A 21,462-nucleotide genomic window follows, 5' to 3' on the forward strand; every position below is an offset into this window, starting at 1 on the left:
TCATTCCTCTGCATACCAGCTGAATTGAGCATTTTCAATCTACCTCTGAAGTAGCCAGACAACTGATTTTTCTGTCAATTTATATAGGCTGGAGGATTCTCACCTATCATCCTAAAAGATTTATATACATTTGCTAGATACACTGAAGTAAAAAGTATATTGTACACTAATCAAATGAACTGCACAGAAACTGGGGGCTCAAGTTCAAATTTCTCACTCTTAACACTTAGAACTGGGCAGGGTTATAAATACATGGCAAATAGCATTTTTTTTTCCTCCAAAAAATGTAAAAGTACAAGAATTATAGTGGATCTCAAAGTATTTCTAATAATTATATGAGATGAAAGGACAACTAATGCAGCTGCCCTACTATCTTTATTTATTTTGACATTTTTATAGACCGACATTTGTTGGGAACATCACATCTGTTTACACAGAACATGACTGTAGTGTAAAAGGCTTTAGAGGGAACTAATATTTAAAACAGTAACTGTAGGGAAGAATGACTATTTACAGTTTAAATGGTGACCAAATATTTACAGTAAACAAGGTATAGCAATGGAGGGGAAGGCATTTCTGAGGTAGGAGTTAGGTTTGGAGGAGAGGTGTGCTGTGGTGGGTTAGGGGAGGTCAAAGTGTGATATGACAGAAAAAAGACAAACAGGGCCAATAGCGTACATCAGGCAGTATTACTGTTATAGCAGGCTAAGGGGCCATCTCTATTTAGGAGTCTAATTTAGAGTTCATTTGATTCATGGTGGTACCATCCTCTATATGATCTCTGTAATAAGTCAGGCTAAAATTAGCCAAAGGGCAGAATTTTGAGCATCAAGCATTGGATTATTAATCTACAAGGAAGATGATTTAGGTGCAGTTCTTTATGGTCACCCATCTGAAAAAAAATATAGAACTAGAAAAGGGACAAAGGAGGACAACAAAAATGAGGAAGGGCATGGACTGGGTAAATAAGGATGATTTATTTACCCTGTCAACTAATACTAAAAGAAGGGAATGCTACGTGAAACCAATTGGCAGATGTGAAACAAGTCAGAGCGAGTACTTTTTCACCCAGCTGCGAAAGCTGTTGGCAGAGGATCTGGTCAAGGCAGCTTGTATGGTGGGGTTACAACATGTTTGGATAAGTTTCTGAAGGAAAAGTCTATAACCCAGTAGTCATGTAAATTAAAGAAAGCACTTGCTATCACTAGTAGTGAGTAAAAGGAAATGGAGCTACTTTTTGGGATCTGCTAGGCACTTTTAACCTGGGTAGGCCATTATGGGAGACAGGATGTTGGGCTCAATGGACCTCAGTCTGACCCAGCATGGCATTTCTTGTGGTTGATGGGAAATATATCTTAAATAAGATTTGTTCTTTTGTTTCAGCTTATTCTCTGGCATTGTTCCTCGAATAACTGCAATCAGTCTTGGCGGGTTCATCTTCCTTGGTGCTTATGATAAGGTGCGCAGTTTGTTAACACAGCTGGGTACGAAAGACACCCGGTAATTCATGTGGAAGGTGTTATTAGAAGCAAGAAAGAATTCATCTGGACAGAAATTAATACATTTTTTTGGTGACCATTGTGCTAAAATGTGAGCAATGCTAGTGTACAGAAAGCTAATCCAGTTTCACCACTTCTTATTTTCTCTACATGGACAGCTAAATAAGCAGGGAAGTCAGCAGAGAACAATATCCCCAGCAATCAGTGAAGTTGATTATATTAATTTGGCTACAGTTCTTCACTTCAGCAGAACTTTCAGGACTCTTTCAGTAAATTAGTTTTATAAACCAAATGAGCAGTCTGTTACATACACCCAGAATTGCATCCTCTACTATTTAGTGTATAATATGTACAGTACCTATTGATTCAAACTACTTTCATAAAAGTATTCCACTAATAAAAATAACCTCTTTATAAGAATGTGCAGCTTTCATTTGCATTATCATCTGCATTAAAGATGGGTTCAAGTGACTACATTCATTCATGGACATTTTTCATTATTTTTTAGTATGCACCTTAAGGTAAAGAAATTACATGTTGAACAGATGTTTGTTAAGAATATATAGAGTGAAGTTTATTTAAACCATATTTATACCTCTGTTTATAGCATGTATTTTTTTTTCCTAGATATCCCTTCCAGCTTTTTAATTATACTCAGATTTCTTTTGTAAAAAGACAGTTGCATTACTTTAAATAGTCAAGGAATCCAAGAATGTAGCATACTATAAGCAATGGGGTTTGTCTTTTTTATAAGCTTGGAGTAGAAATACATTAGAACATAATGTAGCATAGCTCATGATAAAATTACCTGCAACGGTAACTGAATAATGGAAAATATGAATTTGACAAATTGATTAAAAGGAGACTATTTAAATTTTCTAAAGCACTTTCTACAAAAATGGTATCCTAAATAACATTACTGACTGTAGCCAAATTTGAAAATGAAGCAGCAAAGTTACCCTTATAGAATGCAAGACTGAGAAAGACCTAAAAACGTACAGAGAGAAAGGATGAGTACTTGCATTACCACTAATAAGTCACATAGATTGAATGACACTGACCAGACATTTGGGTTGCTCCAGTAACTTGTACTGGTCTAGTAAGAAAATTCTACACTTATAAGCTTTTGCCCTTTGAAATCTTAAATGTCTGAGCTGCTTGCACTGGTTTTTGGTCAGTTGGAAAACCTTGAACTCCAAGCACCAATATGATAAATCTGGCTGATCATCTTAGAAAGAGAAATAATTCGGCATCAAACCTTCAACAGAAATCACACAGGAAATGGAAAGAATTTTAGCCTACTTTTATTTTTTCAACTAGAATCCTGAAAAGCTTTCACTCAAAGAGAAGGGCAATATTATAATGAACTTTTATTAAAGACATCAATACCATTTGTTAAACACTTCAATATTTTACAAGTTTTTCAATGTACAACATTGTACCAAAAGTTCTATAAATAAATAATTTTGTACACAAAAGTAATACTTCCTCTTTCACATTGCCTCTCAGAAGCAGCAAATTCACATATTTTGTGGAAGTAATAACATTAAACAATTAACTCTGTCAAAAAATAAACCTTTCATATGTTGATGTGCTTACATCTGCAATGGTGATGACATTCCTACCAATAAATCTAGACTCTTATATTAAATTTTACAGAGCTGCTGCTACACTTGGGCAAGTCTTGGCAAATGTGCTTGGTTCTCCACCAATAACCATGAAACATTTTCAGTAAACAATGCCAGTAAGTTCTTCATTCATTTAGTGATCTCAGGCCCTTGTTCTCTCACCGTTTACTAATATAAGGAGTGATGAAACAATCTTAGATAAAAGAAACTTAATTGTGCTTGGAATAGCTTTCTAGGTTTACACAAGTCTTCAATAATCAGATCAGGCTCACTTATTCCAGTCTCCACTGCACGGAACTGCCAACTGTAGAAAAATGGCAGCTGGTAGGATGATATTTCTTATGCAAGTCAGTTTGCTTCCTCATTGGTTGTCTACGATCCTAGGTATTTGACCATACAAGAGCTCCATTCGCTCTTCTATGTTTTACTAATCACAGTTATTCATCTAGACAACGACTAAAGCAATGGAGGTTGTGATTTGAAGCAGCATTCTCACCTTTGCCCAAGGGTGCAGGCTGACTCGCTTTTCTCAATGTCCTACTGATGTGTTTGCACTTTGAGCTCCGAGGAAGCACAAATTTTGTTTTTATAAAGGGAAAAACATGTTTTTCCAATTTCTCATTTGTTTGTCAAGTTCAAATAAACGTTGGCACTCACAACATATTTAACTGCCCATTGCAAAGTGCAAGCATTTTCTAGTCAGATACTAATGGATAGGTTGGAAAATAACTGGTATATGATTCATTTTATTTTTCTCAGTTGCTTTTTGAGGGAGACAAAATACTCTAAATGTCCCCAGTGTCACTAAGCATAATCGTTATCACCATAGATTAGTAAACTCGTGTTAGCAGAAACAGAATTACAAATAAATGGGGGGAAAAAAATCATCCACAGGTACCAACACACCACTTGAAGCAGCTCTTGTGTAACTAAAACGCTCTCATTAATTACATGGATTCACTTCAACATATTTTTCTTTGTTTGTATGAAGGGGTGATTTAAAATTATAAATATTGTCTTCTGACCACTCATTTTTACACTGCAAAGGGGGTGTGTGTATGAAGGTCTTCAGTCTTCCACTGAATCAATCGCTTGGCCACTGTGGCCTACCAGACAAGGAAATTTACACTGGAAGAGATTTCAGGTCTGCAGAAAAATGCTGCTGCACATTAGGTCATCTGAGAGCATGGTCCACCCCATAGCAAAAAAAAAAAAAAATTCTTAGGATATGAGGTTGCAGGTAAACTACTCATGGTTTCCCTCGGAGAACCAAGTGAAACAATACAACATACCACAATTTTACTGAGGTATGCTTTATAATCACAATATTTGATGTAGCTTTTCCTTTTCACATTGCTGTAAAGTACTCAAGTAACAATTCTGTTTAGCAGTAATTTCTGGAACTATCACAGGTACCTTAAAATTTTAGCTCTGGTAGAATTTTCTGAAAAGAAATGGAGTATAAACTCTTCAATAAATTTGCCAGTACTTTGATCACTTGGCTATAAAAAGAACAAAACACAAAAAAACCTTGTTTTCAAAATAATGGTTTCAGTTTAAACTTCTAAATGCAAGAGACTTAAGGGGAAACTTGGACTTTAAAAAAAAAATTAAGCAGTTTAGAGATTAATAGGAGTGGACTTATTTTTAATGAAAGTTCTTAATTCTTTTTGAGTTTCACTCATGGAGTAAGGCACCAGAATATTTTTTCCTGGGATTGAAAACTATTTCAAGAACTGTAAAATGTCACTCAGTTGTTCATGCACTAATGATTAAAATATCCTTGGTAAAAGATATATATCTATATATTTATATATATGAAAACTCTTATGTACAATGTATCAAATGCATGTTTTTTCTTTATATAATAGTCTCTTGCATTTGTGTGCTTCAAATACAAGCCAACTGTTGAACAACTAACACTTCTCATGGAAGTTTAAAACTATGTACATTTCTGGGACGCTCGATCAGGATTGTCTCCCACACAAGCTCTTTTTTCATACCTCGGTTTTTCCTGTCCTTCGGGGGAGGCTGTCATTTCAAGAGTTGAGGTTGAGGTAGCCTATATATTCAGTGCAAAAAAATAAAATGTCCTGTTTTTGCACATTGCAGTATCCTCTCATTCACTGGATTTTTCCAGCAGCGTTAGCTCGTTACAAGAGTCATGTGACCCTGGTAAGTATCCGTTGGGAAGGGAAGTCTGTTTGGCTAGAGTCTCTCTCGGCGGACCCTGTAAGGTATGTTTAATCTCAGGAGACGTAGCTGGTTGCTGAAGCGAGCCTTCGGAAGATGAAGACAGCAGGGTTCGGCAAAGCTCTGAAGACTTGGTTAAAGGTTGTGACGATGAACCTACAGAAAAGAGAAGTGTTCTCGTGAAGGCTTCAAAAATAAACCAAATCTTTTTGATGGAGCTATGATAGAGGCTAAACAATGCGGTAGTGAAGATATCTCAGTTTTCAGTGGAAATGAAAGGTACAGAGAATCTAGTGTAGCTTCCATTTAATATAACTAGTTTAGAGGAAAAGAACATGTTAATTTTTTAAGGGTTTATGATCAGAATGTTCTGGAATAAACATGTAATGTATAATCAAAGAGACTTGGAGCAGGTACTTTTCAAAGCGAATTCTGCAGGTAAACAGCGCTTTGCCTGCAGAAATGGGCTTTTACTGAACTGCCCACCCAATATGAGGGTGAAAGTGGACACACTGGGCTTATATGAATGCATGTTTATACGCAGTCTGATCTATTTTAAAAGCCCTATGTGCACCAAAGCCAGAAGATATGCACATGACTCGGTCCAGCACTCAACGCGCATATTTTAAAACCACGCGAGTATCTGCTGCTACGCTCATAAGAAGGTTTCACAAAAAGGGACAGGGCCTGGTCTGGGTGTGACAGGGGTGGGGCTGGACTGCACCGTGAAGTCAGTGCACATGTGCCCGCTGGGGTCCCCTACCACATAACTTTACTTTTGCTATGGGTTTTAAGGGTCGGGGATAATAGGATGGCAAATTAGCTAAGTGGATTAGAAGTCCTCTCCTTTACTGGGGCAAACTGGAAGTGAAATGGGAAAAAGTATTGCGTCAGTGCGTGTAGCTACTAAATTTCCCCCCTTACGCGTGCAAGGCGGCATTTGCACACCAATATAAAATTGCCACGTCCATGTGCTAGCAAATTCGCACAGATATGCACCCAGGCATAGGTTTTAATATCTACTTCGGTGAGAAGAGGTGGGGTGGAGTCTGGAATTACACACACTTTTGCATTTCCAAAGCAAACAAGTAATTTTTCTCAGGTATAAATGTGTGGGGTAATTTTCAAAGGGGAAAGTACGCAATGCTTTCCCTGTGAAAAGCAACGTAAACAGTTTGGCTAAAAAGATGTGGGCAGTTACAAAATTACTCCCAAAGGGTGTACTTAATTAAATTCAACAATGTAGATTTATGACAAGTATCAACTGACTTTTTTCTTTACTTACCAAACTAATATCACTATAACAGTAAATAAACAAAAATGTAAATATTTCTTGGCCCAAGGCGATATCCATTTATATGTATATATAGACATGCTTAACAGAATAACAAGGATGTTTGCAATCTTACATTTATGTTGAATAAAGAAACAAGTTAAAAAAATAATTGAAATGTTTCACAGTTTTCCTTCAAAAAAAGAAAAAGAAAAAGTAATGCCTATTGAATTAGACTGCATTGTCAGATTCTGGTAGAAATGAATTAACTATCTGTACCTTTTCCATCTGACTGCAGTGCTTGTGACTTCAGGGAGGACAGGTCCATCATTCTATCATGGTTACTGGGGTACACAGGACCACTAGAATCTGCTGCTTTACTGTAGATGTCTCCATTGCATGGCTGAAGATTTAAAATGTTGGCGCACACTCTGTCATTTCTGCTGTGATCTCTGTTTAATGTCTTTTGATATAAATGATCCATGGGTTTGAATGTCTGGAGATGATATTCCCGTCCCACAACAGGACCATCCATACAGGCTGTGCCCATGACTGGCAAGCTATACTCTTTTTGAAGAAAGGATTAAAGAAAAACAAAGGAGGTAAAAGATGTTAGCAATTACTTTTGGACAAGAGGTCAGTTACATTCCACTAAACCAAATTCAGTGGATCGGAAAATTGGCTTTTGTATACTTCCCCAATATTGTTTTAAAGCAGCTGCAGTCAAATAATTAAGAAGAAAATAGATGGATATTTAATTCCTGTGATTTTTATTAGTGTTGAATGATTATGAAATTCCTTCCTCCTATCATTACGAGTCTTTCACTTATGAACAAAAAGCAATTAAACATGAAAATTCCATAATCTGCTTACTTGAATGTATCAGGGACATCATGGGAGCAAAGTCATCAGCATTTGTTTCACACCTTTCCAGTCTGAGAGTTCAAGCCGTGTTATTGAGAATGCCCCAGTTTAGACATACAAATCACTGATAAAGAAGGTTACCCTATTTACGTGACTAGTATATAAAGACCATGCAAGATACCTTGGGTCCTCTGCAGGACAAACAGAAAAAAACCCCCAAATAGCAACTATGGTACCAGCCAATGTTCAGGAGAGTCAGGAAAAATATCTGTCACAGCCAGAAATGGAGGATAGCTGGAGCATGCAGAGCAGTAGCTGAAACTGTCCACAACGATGTTCTATGAACACCCTCTATGCTTTCCATAGACACCAATTCATCTAAACACATGCACTCCTTTGATTTATCTCCAGAAGCCTTCAAAGCTGACTGTATTTACTGATGTAACTTCAGGCTGGGGCACTTCCCAATATTCCTTTTGGAGAAATTTGTTTTTTTTGGGGTTTTTTTTTTTTTTTTTTTTTTTTAAACAGTCCTCATAAATTAGATGACAAATAGGTGCAGAAGTTTCACCAGTTTTCAAAGGGAAACTGTGTGCCCATGAACTTTTCCTTTGAAAGTTATCCCACCACAACTACATCTGTTAAATTGTGAATATATTTTTGGAAATTCAAACCCCTTGTTAACCCTGCCCAGGGGAACACTTTCACTCAGTTCCAGGGTAAATTTACACACCAACATGACAGATGCATATGTTTACCCACATATCGGGCAGGCAATTTTGTAAAAGGCCATTTATGTACATAAAATACTATTTTACCTGCAGAATTTCCTTTGACAATTATCCTCTTAAAAAATGTGTATCACAGAATTCACTAAAACAATCACTGGAACGTGACCTATCTGGAAATATTAGATATCATGATGACAGTAATGTAACTAAAGATCTATTTCTCAAAGATTTTATTGATATTTTCTATTAGGTAACCTTTGCTCTCAACCAACCCAAGTAGAAAAGATCACTATATGACAACTCAAGAAATAGACATTTGTTTCCTAGAGGACAGAACAGTGGGTTGCAAACCAGGATTCAAATCCCGCTGCTGCTCCTTGTAACTTTGGGCAAGTTACTTCCCCCTCAACTCTCTCAAGTACAAACTTGATTGTAAGCCCTCTGAGGTTAGGGAATACATAAGAACATGCCATACTGGGTCAGACCAAGGGTCCATCAAGCCCAGCATCCTGTCTCCAACAGTGGCCAATCCAGGCCATAAGAACCTGGCAAGTACCCAAAAACTAAGTCTATTCCATGTTACTGTTGCTAGTAATAGCAGTTAGGGGTGTGCATTTGTTTTGAACGAATGCGCATTCTGCAATGTATAGGTCCCTATTTGTTGCATTCGTGGGTCCGCAAAACGCATGGCGAACCCCCATGAATGCAACATATTACCAAATTTTTCCCTGTCTTAAGGAGCGAATTTAAACAAAACTAACTAAACCCAACCCCCTCCTCCCCCATGACTTGCCAAAAGTCCCTGGGGGTCCAGCGGGGGTCCTGGAGCGATCTCCTGCACTCGCGCCGTTGGCTGCCGGTATTCAAAATAGCGCCAATAGCCTTTGCCCTTACTATGTCACAGGAGCTACCGGTGCCATTGGTCGGCCCATGGCACATGGTAGGAACAATGGACGGCCGGCGCCATCTTGTGCTCCTACCATGTGACAGGGGCTGACCAACGGCACCGGTAGCTCCTGTGACATAGTAAGGGCAAAAGCTATCGGCACCATTTTGAATACCGGCAGCCGACGGCGCGAGTGCAGAAGATCGCTCCAGGACCCCCGCTGGACTACCAGGGACTTTTGGCAAGTCTTGGGGAGGGTCAGGAGGGTGGGGGGTTGTAGTTAATTAAATTTAAAGGGTTGGGCTGGGGAGATTTGTTTTTACAACTTTAATGGGAAACGAATCCCAAATTCAACTAATGGACGGATCAGGTTCCCCCCCCTCCCCCCACATTGACAGAATGCAACATATTTGGGTCCCAACGAATACCGAATCCAATGAATACTTTCCGTTTGCACATCCCTAATAGCAGTGGCTATTTTCTAAGTCAACTTATAGCAGGTAATGGACTTCTCCAAGAACTTATCCAATCCTTTTTTAAACACAGCTATACTAACTGCACTGACCACATCCTCTGGCAACAAATTCCAGAGTTTAATTGTGCACTGAGTGAAAAAGAACTTTCTCCAATTAGTTTTAAATGTGCCACATGCTAGCTTCATGGATTGTCCTCTAGTCTTTCTATTATCTGAAAGAGTAAATAACAGATTCAGATCTACCTGTTCTAGACCTCTCATGATTTTAAACACCTCTATCATATCCCCCCTCAGCCGTCTCTTCTCCAAGCTGAAAAGTCCTAACCTCTTTAGTCTTTCCTCATAGGGGAGCTGTTCCATTCTCCTTATTTTGGTTGCCCTTCTCTGTACCTTCTCCATCGCAACTATATCTTTTTTGAGATGCAGCGACCAGAATTGTACACAGTATTCAAGGTGCGGTCTCACCATGGAGCGATAGAGGCATTATGACATTTTCCGTTTTATTCACCATTCCCTTTCTAATCATTCCTAACATTGGGGGTCATTTATCATAGTGCTATAATGGCGTTTTTGCATGCAAAAAACACCATTAACGCATGCAAAAGCACCATAACGCATGGTGTGATACAAATAAGGAAAAGGGGAGGATATTGGGGAGGGATTTTTGGCCAAGTGGGCTGGGCTCACAGTTTTGCAAAGCCCTATCGCACAGCTTTAATGCGAATTTTAATTAACTACACCTTTTTCATTTGCGTAAAGCTGTGCGATAGGAATTTGCAAAACTGTGAGCCCACAAATCCTTCCCTCTTTGTTATTTGCATCGCATCATGTGTTATGGTGCTTTTGCATGTGTTAATAGCATTTTTTGCATGCGAAAACACTATTTTAGCACTTTGATAAATGACCCCCATTGTTTGCTTTTTTGACTGCCGCAGCACATTGAACCAACAATTTCAATGTGTTATCCACTATGACGCCTAGATCTCTTTCTTGGATGGTAGCACCTAATATGGAACCTAACATTGTGTAACTATAGCATGGCTTCTTTTTCCCTAAATGCATCACCTTGCTCTTATCCACATTAAATTTCATCTGCCATTTGGATGTCCAATTTTCCAGTCTCACAAAGGTCTTCCTGCAATTTATCACAATCTGCTTATGATTTAACTACTCTGAATAATTTTGTATCATCTGCAAATTTGATTACCTCACTCATATTTCTTTCCAGATCTTTCCAGACCCTTAGGCACTCCACTGCCCACTCCCTTCCACTGAGAAAACTGTCCATTTAATCCTACTCTGTTTCCTGTCTTTTAGCCAGTTTGTAATCCATGAAAGGACATCACCACCTATCCCATGACTTTTTAATTTTCCTAGAAACCTCTTATGAGGAACTTTGTCAAACGCCTTCTGAAAATCCAAGTATACTACATCTCCGGTTCACCTTTATTTTATTTTTATTTATTTATTTAAAGCTTTTCTATACCGACTTTCATGATACAGATCAAATCAAATCTGTTTACAAGGAACAGAAGCATTATAACGTTAACCATAACCAGAAGGAGCGGAAAGTTATAATAAAACAGGGGGATGTAACTGGGAGGTGACTCCTTCAAAAAAATGAAGCAGATTTGTGAGACCAGACTTGCCATCGGTAAAGCCATGTTGACTTTGTTCCATTAAACCATGTCTTTCTATATGTTCTGTGATTTTGATGTTTAGAACACTTTCCACTATTTTTCTTGGCACCGAAGTCAGGCTAACCGATCTGTAGTTTTCCAGATTGCTTCTGGAGCCCTTTTTAAATATTGGGGTTACATTAGCTATCCTCCAGTCTTCAGGTACAATGGATGATTTTAATGATAGGTTACAAATTTTTACTAATAGGTCTGAAATTTCATTTTTTAGTTCCTTCAGAACACTGGGGTGTATACCATCCGGTCCAGGTGATTTACTACTCTTCAGTTTGTCAAATCAGGCCTACTACATCTTCTAGGTTCATTGTAATTTGGTTCAGTCCATCTGAATCATTACCCATGAAAACCTTCCCTGGTATGGGTACCTCCCCAACATCCTCTTCAGTAAGCACCGAAGCAAAGAAATAATTTAATCTTTCCGCGATGGCCTTAACTTCTCTAAGTGCCCCTTTAACCCTTCGATCATCTAACGGTCCAACTTACTCCATCACAGACTTTCTCCAGCTATCTTTAAAAAAGATTTTACTGTGAGCTTTTGCCTCTATAGCCAACTTCTTTTCAAATTCTCTCAGCCTGTCTTATCAATGTCTTACATTTAACTTGCCAATGCTTATGCATTATCATATTTTCTTCTGTTGGATCCTTCTTCCAATTTTTAATGAAGATCTTTTGGCAAAAATAGCTTTTCTTTACCTCCCCTTTTAACCATTCCGGTAATCATTTTGCCTTCTTTCCACCTTTCTTAATGTGTGGAATACATCTGGACTGGGCTTCTAGGATGGTATTTTTTTTTAACAATGACCACGCTTCTTGCACACTTTTTACCTTTGTAGCTGCTCCTTTCAGTTTTTTTCTAACTTTTTCTCATTTTATCAAAGTTTCCCTTTTGAAAGTTTAGCACGAGAGTCATGGATTTGCTTCCAGTCATTAATACAAATTTGATCATATTATGATCACTATTGCCAAGCGGCCCCACCACCGTTACCTGTCTCACCAAAGCCTGTGCTCCACTGAGAATTAGATCTAAAATTGTTCCCTCTTGTCGGTTCCTGAACCAATTGCTGCATAAAAATGTCATTTATTCCATCCAGGAACTTTATATCTCTAGCATGTACCTATGATACAATTACCCAGTCAATAATGGGGTAACTGAAATCTCCCATTATTACCACACTACCAATTTGGTTAGCTTCCCTAATTTCTCTTAGCATTTCACTGTCAGTCTCACCATCTTCACTAGGTGGACTGTAGTATACTCCTATCACTATATTCTTCCGACACACAAGGGATTTCTACCCATAAAGATTCGATTGTGCATTTAGTCTCATGCAGGATGTTTATCCTGTTGGACTCTATGCCTCCCGGACCTAAAGCACTACACCGCCTCTCAGATGCTCCTCTCTGTCATTGCGATATAATTTGTACCCCGGGATAGCACTGTCCCATTGGTTGTCGTCCTTCCACCATGTCTCTGAGATGCCAATTAAGTCTGTCATCATTCACTGCTATACATTATAATTCTCCCTTCTTAGATTTCTGGCATTAGCATACAAAGATTTCAAAGTTTGTTTTTTGTTTATATTTTCATTCTGCTTTTTAATTGATAGGGATAAGTTAGAATTTTTTAGTTCAGCTGAGTTTTTAGTTACAGGCACTTGGACTACTTTTCTTATTATTAGAACCTCACTGTCGGGATGTCCTAATTCTAATGCATCATTAGTATCCTTTGAAGATGCCTCTCTCCGAACCATGCGCTGCTGAGCGACTGTCGACTTTCCCCTTTGTTCTAGTTTAAAAGCTGCTCTATCTCCTTTTTAAAGGTTAGCGCCAGCAGTCTGGTTCCTCGCTGGTTAAGGTGGAGCCCATCCCTTCAAAGAGACTCCCCCTTCCCCAAAAGGTTCCCCAGTTCCTAACAAAACTGAATCCCTCTTCTTTGCACCATAGTCTCATCCATGCATTGAGACTCCAGAGCTCTGCCTGCCTCTGGGGACCTGCGCGTGGAACAGGGAGCATTTCAAAGAATGCCACCCTGGAGGTTCTGGATTTAAGCTTTCTACCTAAGAGCCTAAATTTGGCTTCCAGAACCTCCCTCCCACATTTTCCTATGTCTTTGGTGCCCACATGTACCACGACAGCTAGCTCCTCCTCAGCACTGTCTAAAATCCTATCTAGGTGACACGTGAGGTCCGCCACCTTCGCACCAAGTAGGCATGTTACCAGGCGATCCTTACGCCCACCAGCCACCCAGATGTCTACATTCCTAATAATCGAATCACCAACTATGATGGCCAACCTAACCCTTCCCTCCTGGGCAGTAGGCCTTGGGGAGATATCCTCGGTGCGAATGTAATCTTCTTTGAAGTGCCTGAAAGCCGAATATAAATCAAATAAATAAATGCATAAATAACTAACTTTTTACAAGAGGCAAAAACAGCCATTTAAAGGGCCCCACTCGTCTTATATTCTTTACTGGGTACAGAATGTGGCTGGGGAAAGGAAGAAATTCTCCGATATGCCATGCTCAAAATTTGGATGAAGTTTTCTGGATGCTGTAGTTTAGAAAGGTTTACCCACAGATAAATAAATCTGGTACTTCTTCAAACATCGCTGTTGAAAAATACTCAAATTGTAGGGTTGAGTTTTCATTACTCATTCTTATTTAGACATATGTAGCTTGATTGTGATAACAGATCTTCTGAACCAATTTCCAATACTGACCAATAAAAGCTAAAATCTCAGTATACTAAAGAATGTTCAATACTGTATTAAAAGATCCAGCGAACCCTCCAGAGCAGTGGTTCCAAACCTTTTTTTGTTTCGTGGCACTCCTTCAACAGGAGTCACTTCATTGTGGCACACCAACCACCTCCCCATCATCACTTTCTCCTCTCTTCCCTCACCCCCTTCCCTTTGGCATCATCTTCTCCCTTCCATCTTCCCTATCCCCCCACGCCCCTGGCATCCTCATCATCACCTTCCCCCTCCCACATTCCCTAGCATCAACACCACCTTCACTTCCTCACCCCTGGAATCATCATCACATTCTTCCCTTTCCTTCTTTCTCCTTCACCCCCTGGCATCACCTTCCCTCTCCCACAGCCTCTTCCCCCACCCCTGTATCATCACCACCTTCCACCACCCCTTCACATTATCATCATCATCCCCTTCCCCTACCATCATCTCCTTCCCTCTTCACCCCTCTCCCTCACCCCCTGGCATTATCAATTTCCCTCCCTCTCCATCCCCTGGTATCATTGCTTTCTCTTCCCTCTCCCTCCACTCCCCAGGCCAATCACCTCTTTACTTTCTCTTCACCCCTGGCATCACTTGCCCTCTTCCTCACATCATCATCATCTTCACCCCCTGGAATCATCAACTTCCTTCTCTCTTCACCCCATTGACATCATCATCAATCTTCCATCTCCCCCCAACCCCTGGCAATACCTTCCCTCAACCTCATTCACTGTCATCATCACCTTCCCCCTTTTCTCCCCACCCCCTCCACCCCCTTCTCCCCGGACCCCTGGCATCACTACCTTCCCTTCTCTTGCCTCCCACACCTTGTGGCACATTCATCTGTCTCTTTCCCCATTCCACCCCCAATCCTTGAACAGCAAAAGTCTAGGAGCAGGCTTACAGATTGTTGCTTTTTCCTCCTTTGCCAGCTTCCCTCTGCAAACTGAACTGCATGGGACCAGCAAGTCTCACAAGCTTACAGCGCCCCATGCAGTTTCTGTTGCAGTGGAAAGCCTGCAGAGGGGAAAGCAGCAGCTGTGCTCCCTTGCCCCCTGCAGGAGGTCATCCTGCAGGCCAGGAGGGAAATAGGAAATAAGACAACAGCAGTAGCACACTTGCATTTCAGCCACGGCACACCAGATACATCCTCAAACACTTTACAATTGCATAGAACATACATAGAAGGTTTAGGAAAAGAAATATATTATTGCATTTTAAAATCAGGCCAATATTAGCCATCTTAGATGAATTATGAGACAGAATTTGAAAAGAAGGGAGAAAGCTGGTGAGGTGAAGTGACTCTGGTGGGTCAGTCCAGCTGGAAAACCCAGTCTGGGCTAGATTCTGAGTAGACAACAAACCAGCTGTTAAACAAGATGACAAACAGAATTATTATAAGGGAGGGAGCATAGTTCTAAAATGAACTCTAGCTTCCTGTTTTTTTTTTGTTTTGGTTTTTTTTTTAAGGAAGATTACAGAAAGCTAAAATAGGTTTGTCCTGCCTTTGTTTTTTTTAAGTTAGGGATATTGGAGGAGAAGGGCATACTAAAATAAAATCATTAAAACCAACAACCAGAGCATACTAAAAATGAGAGCGGTGGTTTCTTCTGCCAAATGTTTTTCCAGCTGAGATGTTTAATACCTGTTTTTCCTGAAACGAGTGCCCCATTAGCAGCGTCCTCAGCCTTACATGCCTCATTAGTGCCACACCCAATACAGAGCTGTGGCTGTATATAAGCGGCACTGCGAGTTTCAACACTGGGATACCCAACGGCATCAGTCTGGCACATGCCTACGAGAGAAGAGCCAAGAGGATAAAGGTTCCACCCATCTACGCTTTCAACACCAGTTACTGCTAGTACCACTCTACCTAAGAAATGTCATAGGACAAAAAGATTTCTCTCACTCTCTATCAGGTCGATACAGTAACGTTGAGTTAAAGATTCCCGGTCTGTAACGTGCTGGGAGCACACAATACAGACGAGCAAGGCCATCCAGCGATACAGTCTCCAGTTTCATGCGTCCTTAGCGCTTCCTAAACCCTTTCCTAAACCCTTTCCGCACCCAGCATGTAAATGAACGAAAAAGCTGTATAATGAAGGAATTAGCTATTCCCCTGCGATACTGTAACGGGCGCTGATATTATCTCCTCCGTAACCCGCTGTTCTGCCGCGGCCTTAACCTGCTAGTTTACCGCCTCCCCCTAGGAGGAGTTAGTGTAGTGTAGTGTAGTGTAAAAACATTGCTTACCCGCCCTGGTCCCGTCCGGTCCCCTCCTCCCGAAGCAAAAAAAAAACAAACGAAAAAGTAGCAAGGCTCGGGCCTGCTATGGTAAGTGTAAAAAGTGTTAAAAACAAAAAACCTGTGTGTTATATAAAAAAATAAAACAATTTTAAATACCTGTCAGAGGGCCGTGGGTCCAGGTGGGCGGCGGGCAGCCATCAGCGGCATCCGGTAGTCCCTTCTCCCTTCCTCCCTCCCTCCCCTGCCTGGATGAGCGCCAAAATCGCACGGGCGGGTCGGCAGCGGGGGGGGGGGCGGCGCCGGTAGCAGGATCCGGGAGCGGCGGGTAGGCAGCAGCGGGGTCCGGTGGGGCAGCGGCAGCAGGATCCAGGGGCGGCAGCGAGATCCGGGGAGCGAGTAGCGGCAGCGTGTTCGATCGGGCAGGCAGGTAGGTGGCAAAATAAAGATGGCCGCCTGCACGGGAAAATCGTGCAATTGGCCGCTGAAGACGTGACGTCACGACGTTTGGCGTCACGGGGTGTGACGTCACGTCTTCAGCGGCCAATTGCATGATTTTCCCGTGCAGGCGGCCATCTTTATTTTGCCACCTACCTGCCTGCCCGATCACGCTGCCGCTACTCGTTCCCCGGATCTCGCTGCCACCCCTGGATCCTGCTGCCGCTGCCCCCCCGGACTCCGCTGCCCCCCCGGACCCCGCTGCTGCCTACCCGCCGCTCCCGGATCCTGCTGCCGCCCCCCCCGCTGCCGACCAGCCCGTGCGATTTTGGCGCTCATCCAGGCAGGGGAGGGAGGGAGGAAGGGAGAAGGGACTACCGGATGCCGCTGATGGCTGCCCGCCGCCCACCGGCCGCCTGGACCCACGGCCCTCCGACAGGTATTTAAAATTGTTTTATTTTTTTTATATAACACACAGGTTTTTTACACTTTTTACACTTCCTGGTGCCTGTCATTTCAAATGTCATTTGAAATGACAGGTACCAGCACACCCAGGTTACTGTATAGGCGCTGTTACAGCGCCTATACAGTAAAATGGGTTGCGCGGGCATAACCCTTCCCTAACGCTTCACAGCCGCGGCATGCATTTGCATGCGATTAGAGGAGAGTATCGGGGAGTTAGTGAAGAGAACTGTGCGTGCGGGGAGGAAGGGTGCGCCTGACACTGCCGCACTGTTTTTACCACGGCCTTACTGTATCGAGCCGTATGTATGCTAGTAAAACAGACTACTCGGCTCAGAGAAGTAAAAAAAGTCTACTGTTACTGCAATTTCCCACTGCCTAACAGAGGTTTCTATTACTAACCTCAGAATATTCTGGTGAAATGTTACAAGTCACCACATCACTACAAACTCACTAGCAGTGATAATGGCCAGGTTTGCACTGGTTCTTAGATGATCCTCAGGGGAGATCATGTGGATTTCATACTAAGTTCACATGTTCTTTATAACTTTCCATTTTAAACTAGGCACTGGGGTTTCTTACTGCAAAAAAATGGTCTGTCTTTTTTGCAAGCTTTACTTTGTTCTTGGTCAAAAAATTTTATTACATTTCTTCACTTATGAAAATTAGATACATTCTGGGCAGATCACTGTATTTAAACAGTGTTCTTGAAGTTAAGTGAAAGGCAAGTTCTAATCACATATCCTACAGCAATCGCCCCCGATTCTGCAATATAATCCCATATTAGCAGACCTTCACAGGAGTTTTGTTATTCCGTAAAACTTCATGTTCCACTAGTCTGAGTGTGTCGTCATGTTTCTAAAACAGAAAGTTCATTTGTACCATTGTTCTCTAGAGGCTGTTGGCCAGTAGCACTGTCAGCCCTAATAACCACTTCCTGTTTGTCAGAAAGCTTACCTTGGGAAGACTGGTAACTGGGCACATCCGGAGGCACTATAGTCTCATCTGCAAAACAGGGAAAGTGACACTCAAACAGAAACCTGAGTCACCAGCAGCATGCTCACTCAGCTACTCATGCGGTATCTTTAATTACAAATTAAAGAAATTGTATTATTTTGGATCTGTGCTACCTGTTTGTTCAAACAGGCTGTTACACTGCTGTAAATAGAAAAATGGAGGTGACTGCAGATCCAGGCCTTTAAAAACACCAATGGCAGATTTTACAGCATCATGATCAAAACATTTTACAACTGCAGATTTCAGTACAGTACTGCACAAACTAGTAATATGTAATACTGACCATTAGTATGGATTGTACAAATGACAGTGAGCCAAATCTTTGGGAATGAGCAGTGCAGATCTCCAAACAGCCCTTGCACATCCAACCCCAGCTACACAGAAGGAGTCCCAGCAGCCCTAGAGGCTCTCTTGCATGCAGGGAGAAAAAGAAGTGTGTCTCATTCATTTGAGGCACATTGTTCAAATTAAGAGGTGAAAGGAAAGTTTGAGTGAGTTTATGATTGATCACTGTGAAGGATAACTCTGGTTTATTAGACTGTTGTCTATTATGATCACAAACTGTTTTAACTTGTACTTTTTACAATTACTGTAGACTGTTTTGGGTGGTATTTTTAAAAGATTGTGAAACAGTTGTAAAAACTAAATAAAATAAAAAATGAAAAACAATTATTTAGTCCAAATAGATTCATAAATCCTGAAAGATAAATTACAGCAACCACTATCCAAGAAGCTGAGGCAGGACAGGAAATACAATGAACAGTTTAAAAAAAAAAAAAAAAAGCTGCTTATTTATCTTTACCTGAAAGTTAAGAGCCAGCTGTTCTATGCATTTTCTCCATAGAAATGGGAACTATCTGAATACTTTTGGCTCTAAATGTAAATGTTAGTATGAAAACAATCTATAAATCAGGGATAGGCAACGTCAGCCCTGGAGTGCCACAAACAGGTCTATTTTTCAGGGCACCCACAATAAATATACATGATGTGTATTTCCATGCACTACCTCCACTGAATGCAAATAATATCAAATGCATATTCACTGTGGATGTCCTGAAAACCAGACCTGTTTGTGGCACTCCAGTAAAAGAGTTGCCTACCCATGGTCTACTAGCTGTGTTCCCTTGTGGGTCTGACAGCCCGGGTGAATATAATATACCTTACGTATCACATTATGACATGGGGGAGGAGAATGATACAGCTTGCGAGACTTGCAGGCCCTTCAGGTAGTGCAAACTCATTTTTAAATGAACAGGTACAAACTATGTGCCATACAGCACAGGCAAAGATTTGAACCCGCAGGGTGGGTACGTTGACCTTCTGACCTAGCACCACCCCTTTTCATGATGTGGGTAAAAGTACACCTTACCACAGGATACTTACTATACATACACCAGAAATATGTTCTTGTTTCCTTTAACTCAGAGTGCAAATGCTGAAGTCCACATTTCTTACATGGACTATCTAAGACCAGGGACAGGCAGCTCTGGTCCTGGAGTGCCACAAAGAGGTCTGGGTTTTAGGCCATCCACAATGAATATGCATGAGATATATATGCACACAATGGGGCAGTACAGCAAATATCTCATGCATATTCCTTATGGAAATCCTGTGGCACTCCAAGACTGACATTGCCTACCCCTGATCTAGTCTGTAAATGGCACATTACTGAGCTAAGGGGAAAAGGGTCCCGTGTTCTGCTAGCAAGAAGAAAACCAAATACAGGGCAATAAACTTCAACTCAGTATGTCACTGTCAAAAAGTAAAACATTCTTCATGCATCCAGAGGAAGCAGCAACTCTTAGCACACTGGCCTCTCTGCGTCAACCTTAATCTGACAGGAACAGCATAAAATAGTCCAAAAAACATCTTTTATTTACAACTGACAAAGTTACTTACACAGAATTATGAAACTGGTCTGCTGCAGTCAGACTACGCTCATCTTGTTTTTGTGCACAGCATGACCCCTTTGAATATTATCCCCTAAAAGTATTATGTACTGTACAGTGTATTAAAGGTTTTTAGATGGGTAAAAATATGTTTACCCGTGTAAAATATTTTGAAATTTCCTTTCTCACAGGACAAGCAGGATGGTAGTCCTCACATATGGGTGTCATCATCAGATGGAGCCCAATCACGGAACACTTTTGTCAAAGTTTCCAGGACTTTGACTGGCACCTTCTGGGCATGCCCAGCATAGCACCAACCCTGCAGCCAGCAGGGGTCCCCCTTCAGTCTTCTTTTTTCCGCGCAGCAGTAGCCACGTGAGTTAAGGAGCTCTTCCTGACAGGATTTTTCCTCACGGAACTTTGTTTAAAAAAATTTCAAAAAATCTTAACCCACAGGGGTCCCCTTATCGATTCTTTGCTCCGCGGTCGAACGGTAATTTTTTTACCTGCTTCAGGTTGATTCCCGTCAAGTTTTTCCCTCACTGCCTACCCACCATCGACTGCACCACGACTAAATTTTGTCGAAGTCATGGTGTCGGGTTTCCGTCCGTGCCCCGACTGCACTTGAACAATGTCCATCACTGACCCTCACGCGGTCTGTGTGATGTGTTTGGGGGTCTGACCACGATGTTCTTATTTGCACCAAATGTGCCCAAATGACACCAAAAGTTCACAAGGCTCGGCTCGATAAGATGGGTCTTCTCTTTTGGCCAAAAACCCAGACTCCATCGATAGATTAGTGCCGTCTACGTCGCGCCAGCACCGGGACTCTGCTGCTAGCCGACCGGCCTAGACAACTCCACGGGTGTCAACACCCTCTGTTCCTCCTCTGGAAAAGCACTGGGGGGGAACATCGAGAAAAACAGACAGACACAGTCATCGTAAAGTTCAGGCCATCAATACCAGTAAACCCTCGACATCGACGTTGTCTGAGCCTCCGACAAAGAAGCCCTGTACAGAAAAGGCTTCGTCCTCTTCTGTCTCTGGAACACAGAGGCGTTCCCCGCCTGGACAGGTGCCGGGATCCGCGATTCCACCTTCACCGGTGGACCTCTGGCTACGCCAGTGCTATCTTCCACTCCGGAACCGGGTATTCATGCCCCAGGTTTCCGTGAGGAATTGGATCGGATGATCCAAGAGGCCATCGGCAAAGCACTCCAGGGCTTCCAACTTCCATCGATATAGGTACCTGTTCCTCCTCCGGTCACTGACCCGATGCCCATGGCGCTTGCACCGCTATTGGCTAGAATGGACAAGTTAATCAGTGCCCTTCCACTGGTGGATCCGAGGGACCCGACTCCTTGCCAATTCCCTTGTCATCGGAGGAAGATGAAGAAACACCGCTCTTCATTCCACCATTGGGAGTGCCGCCA

General features: G+C 41.6%; 2 protein-coding genes across 6 annotated transcripts in view; one reads left to right on the forward strand and one right to left on the reverse strand.

Annotated features, from left to right (window-relative positions):
* Positions 1-2,799, forward strand: part of SLC25A26 (solute carrier family 25 member 26) — a 373,630-nt gene extending 370,831 nt beyond the window's left edge. For 4 of the 5 annotated variants that reach the window (XM_029601048.1, XM_029601046.1, XM_029601047.1 and 1 more), the window contains one exon: positions 1,384-2,799. In XM_029601048.1, coding sequence (XP_029456908.1) covers positions 1,384-1,504 — 121 coding nt within the window. In that variant the 3' untranslated portion in view covers positions 1,505-2,799. The remainder of the gene's footprint in view (positions 1-1,383) is intronic. The other variant, XR_003856626.1, reaches the window with a different exon arrangement.
* A 53-nt stretch (positions 2,800-2,852) lies between these two features.
* The window catches only part of LRIG1 (leucine rich repeats and immunoglobulin like domains 1), a 297,265-nt gene continuing 278,655 nt past the window's right edge, over positions 2,853-21,462 (reverse strand). The window contains exons 16-19 of the mRNA XM_029601045.1: positions 18,081-18,128; positions 15,625-15,774; positions 6,873-7,160; positions 2,853-5,476 (exon numbers count right to left, since the gene is read on the reverse strand). Of these exons, the coding sequence (XP_029456905.1) occupies positions 5,247-5,476; positions 6,873-7,160; positions 15,625-15,774; positions 18,081-18,128 (716 nt within the window). The 3' untranslated portion in view covers positions 2,853-5,246. The remainder of the gene's footprint in view (positions 5,477-6,872; positions 7,161-15,624; positions 15,775-18,080; positions 18,129-21,462) is intronic.

This window comes from Rhinatrema bivittatum, chromosome 4, assembly GCF_901001135.1.
Source record: "Rhinatrema bivittatum chromosome 4, aRhiBiv1.1, whole genome shotgun sequence".
Lineage (NCBI taxonomy): Eukaryota > Metazoa > Chordata > Amphibia > Gymnophiona > Rhinatrematidae > Rhinatrema > Rhinatrema bivittatum.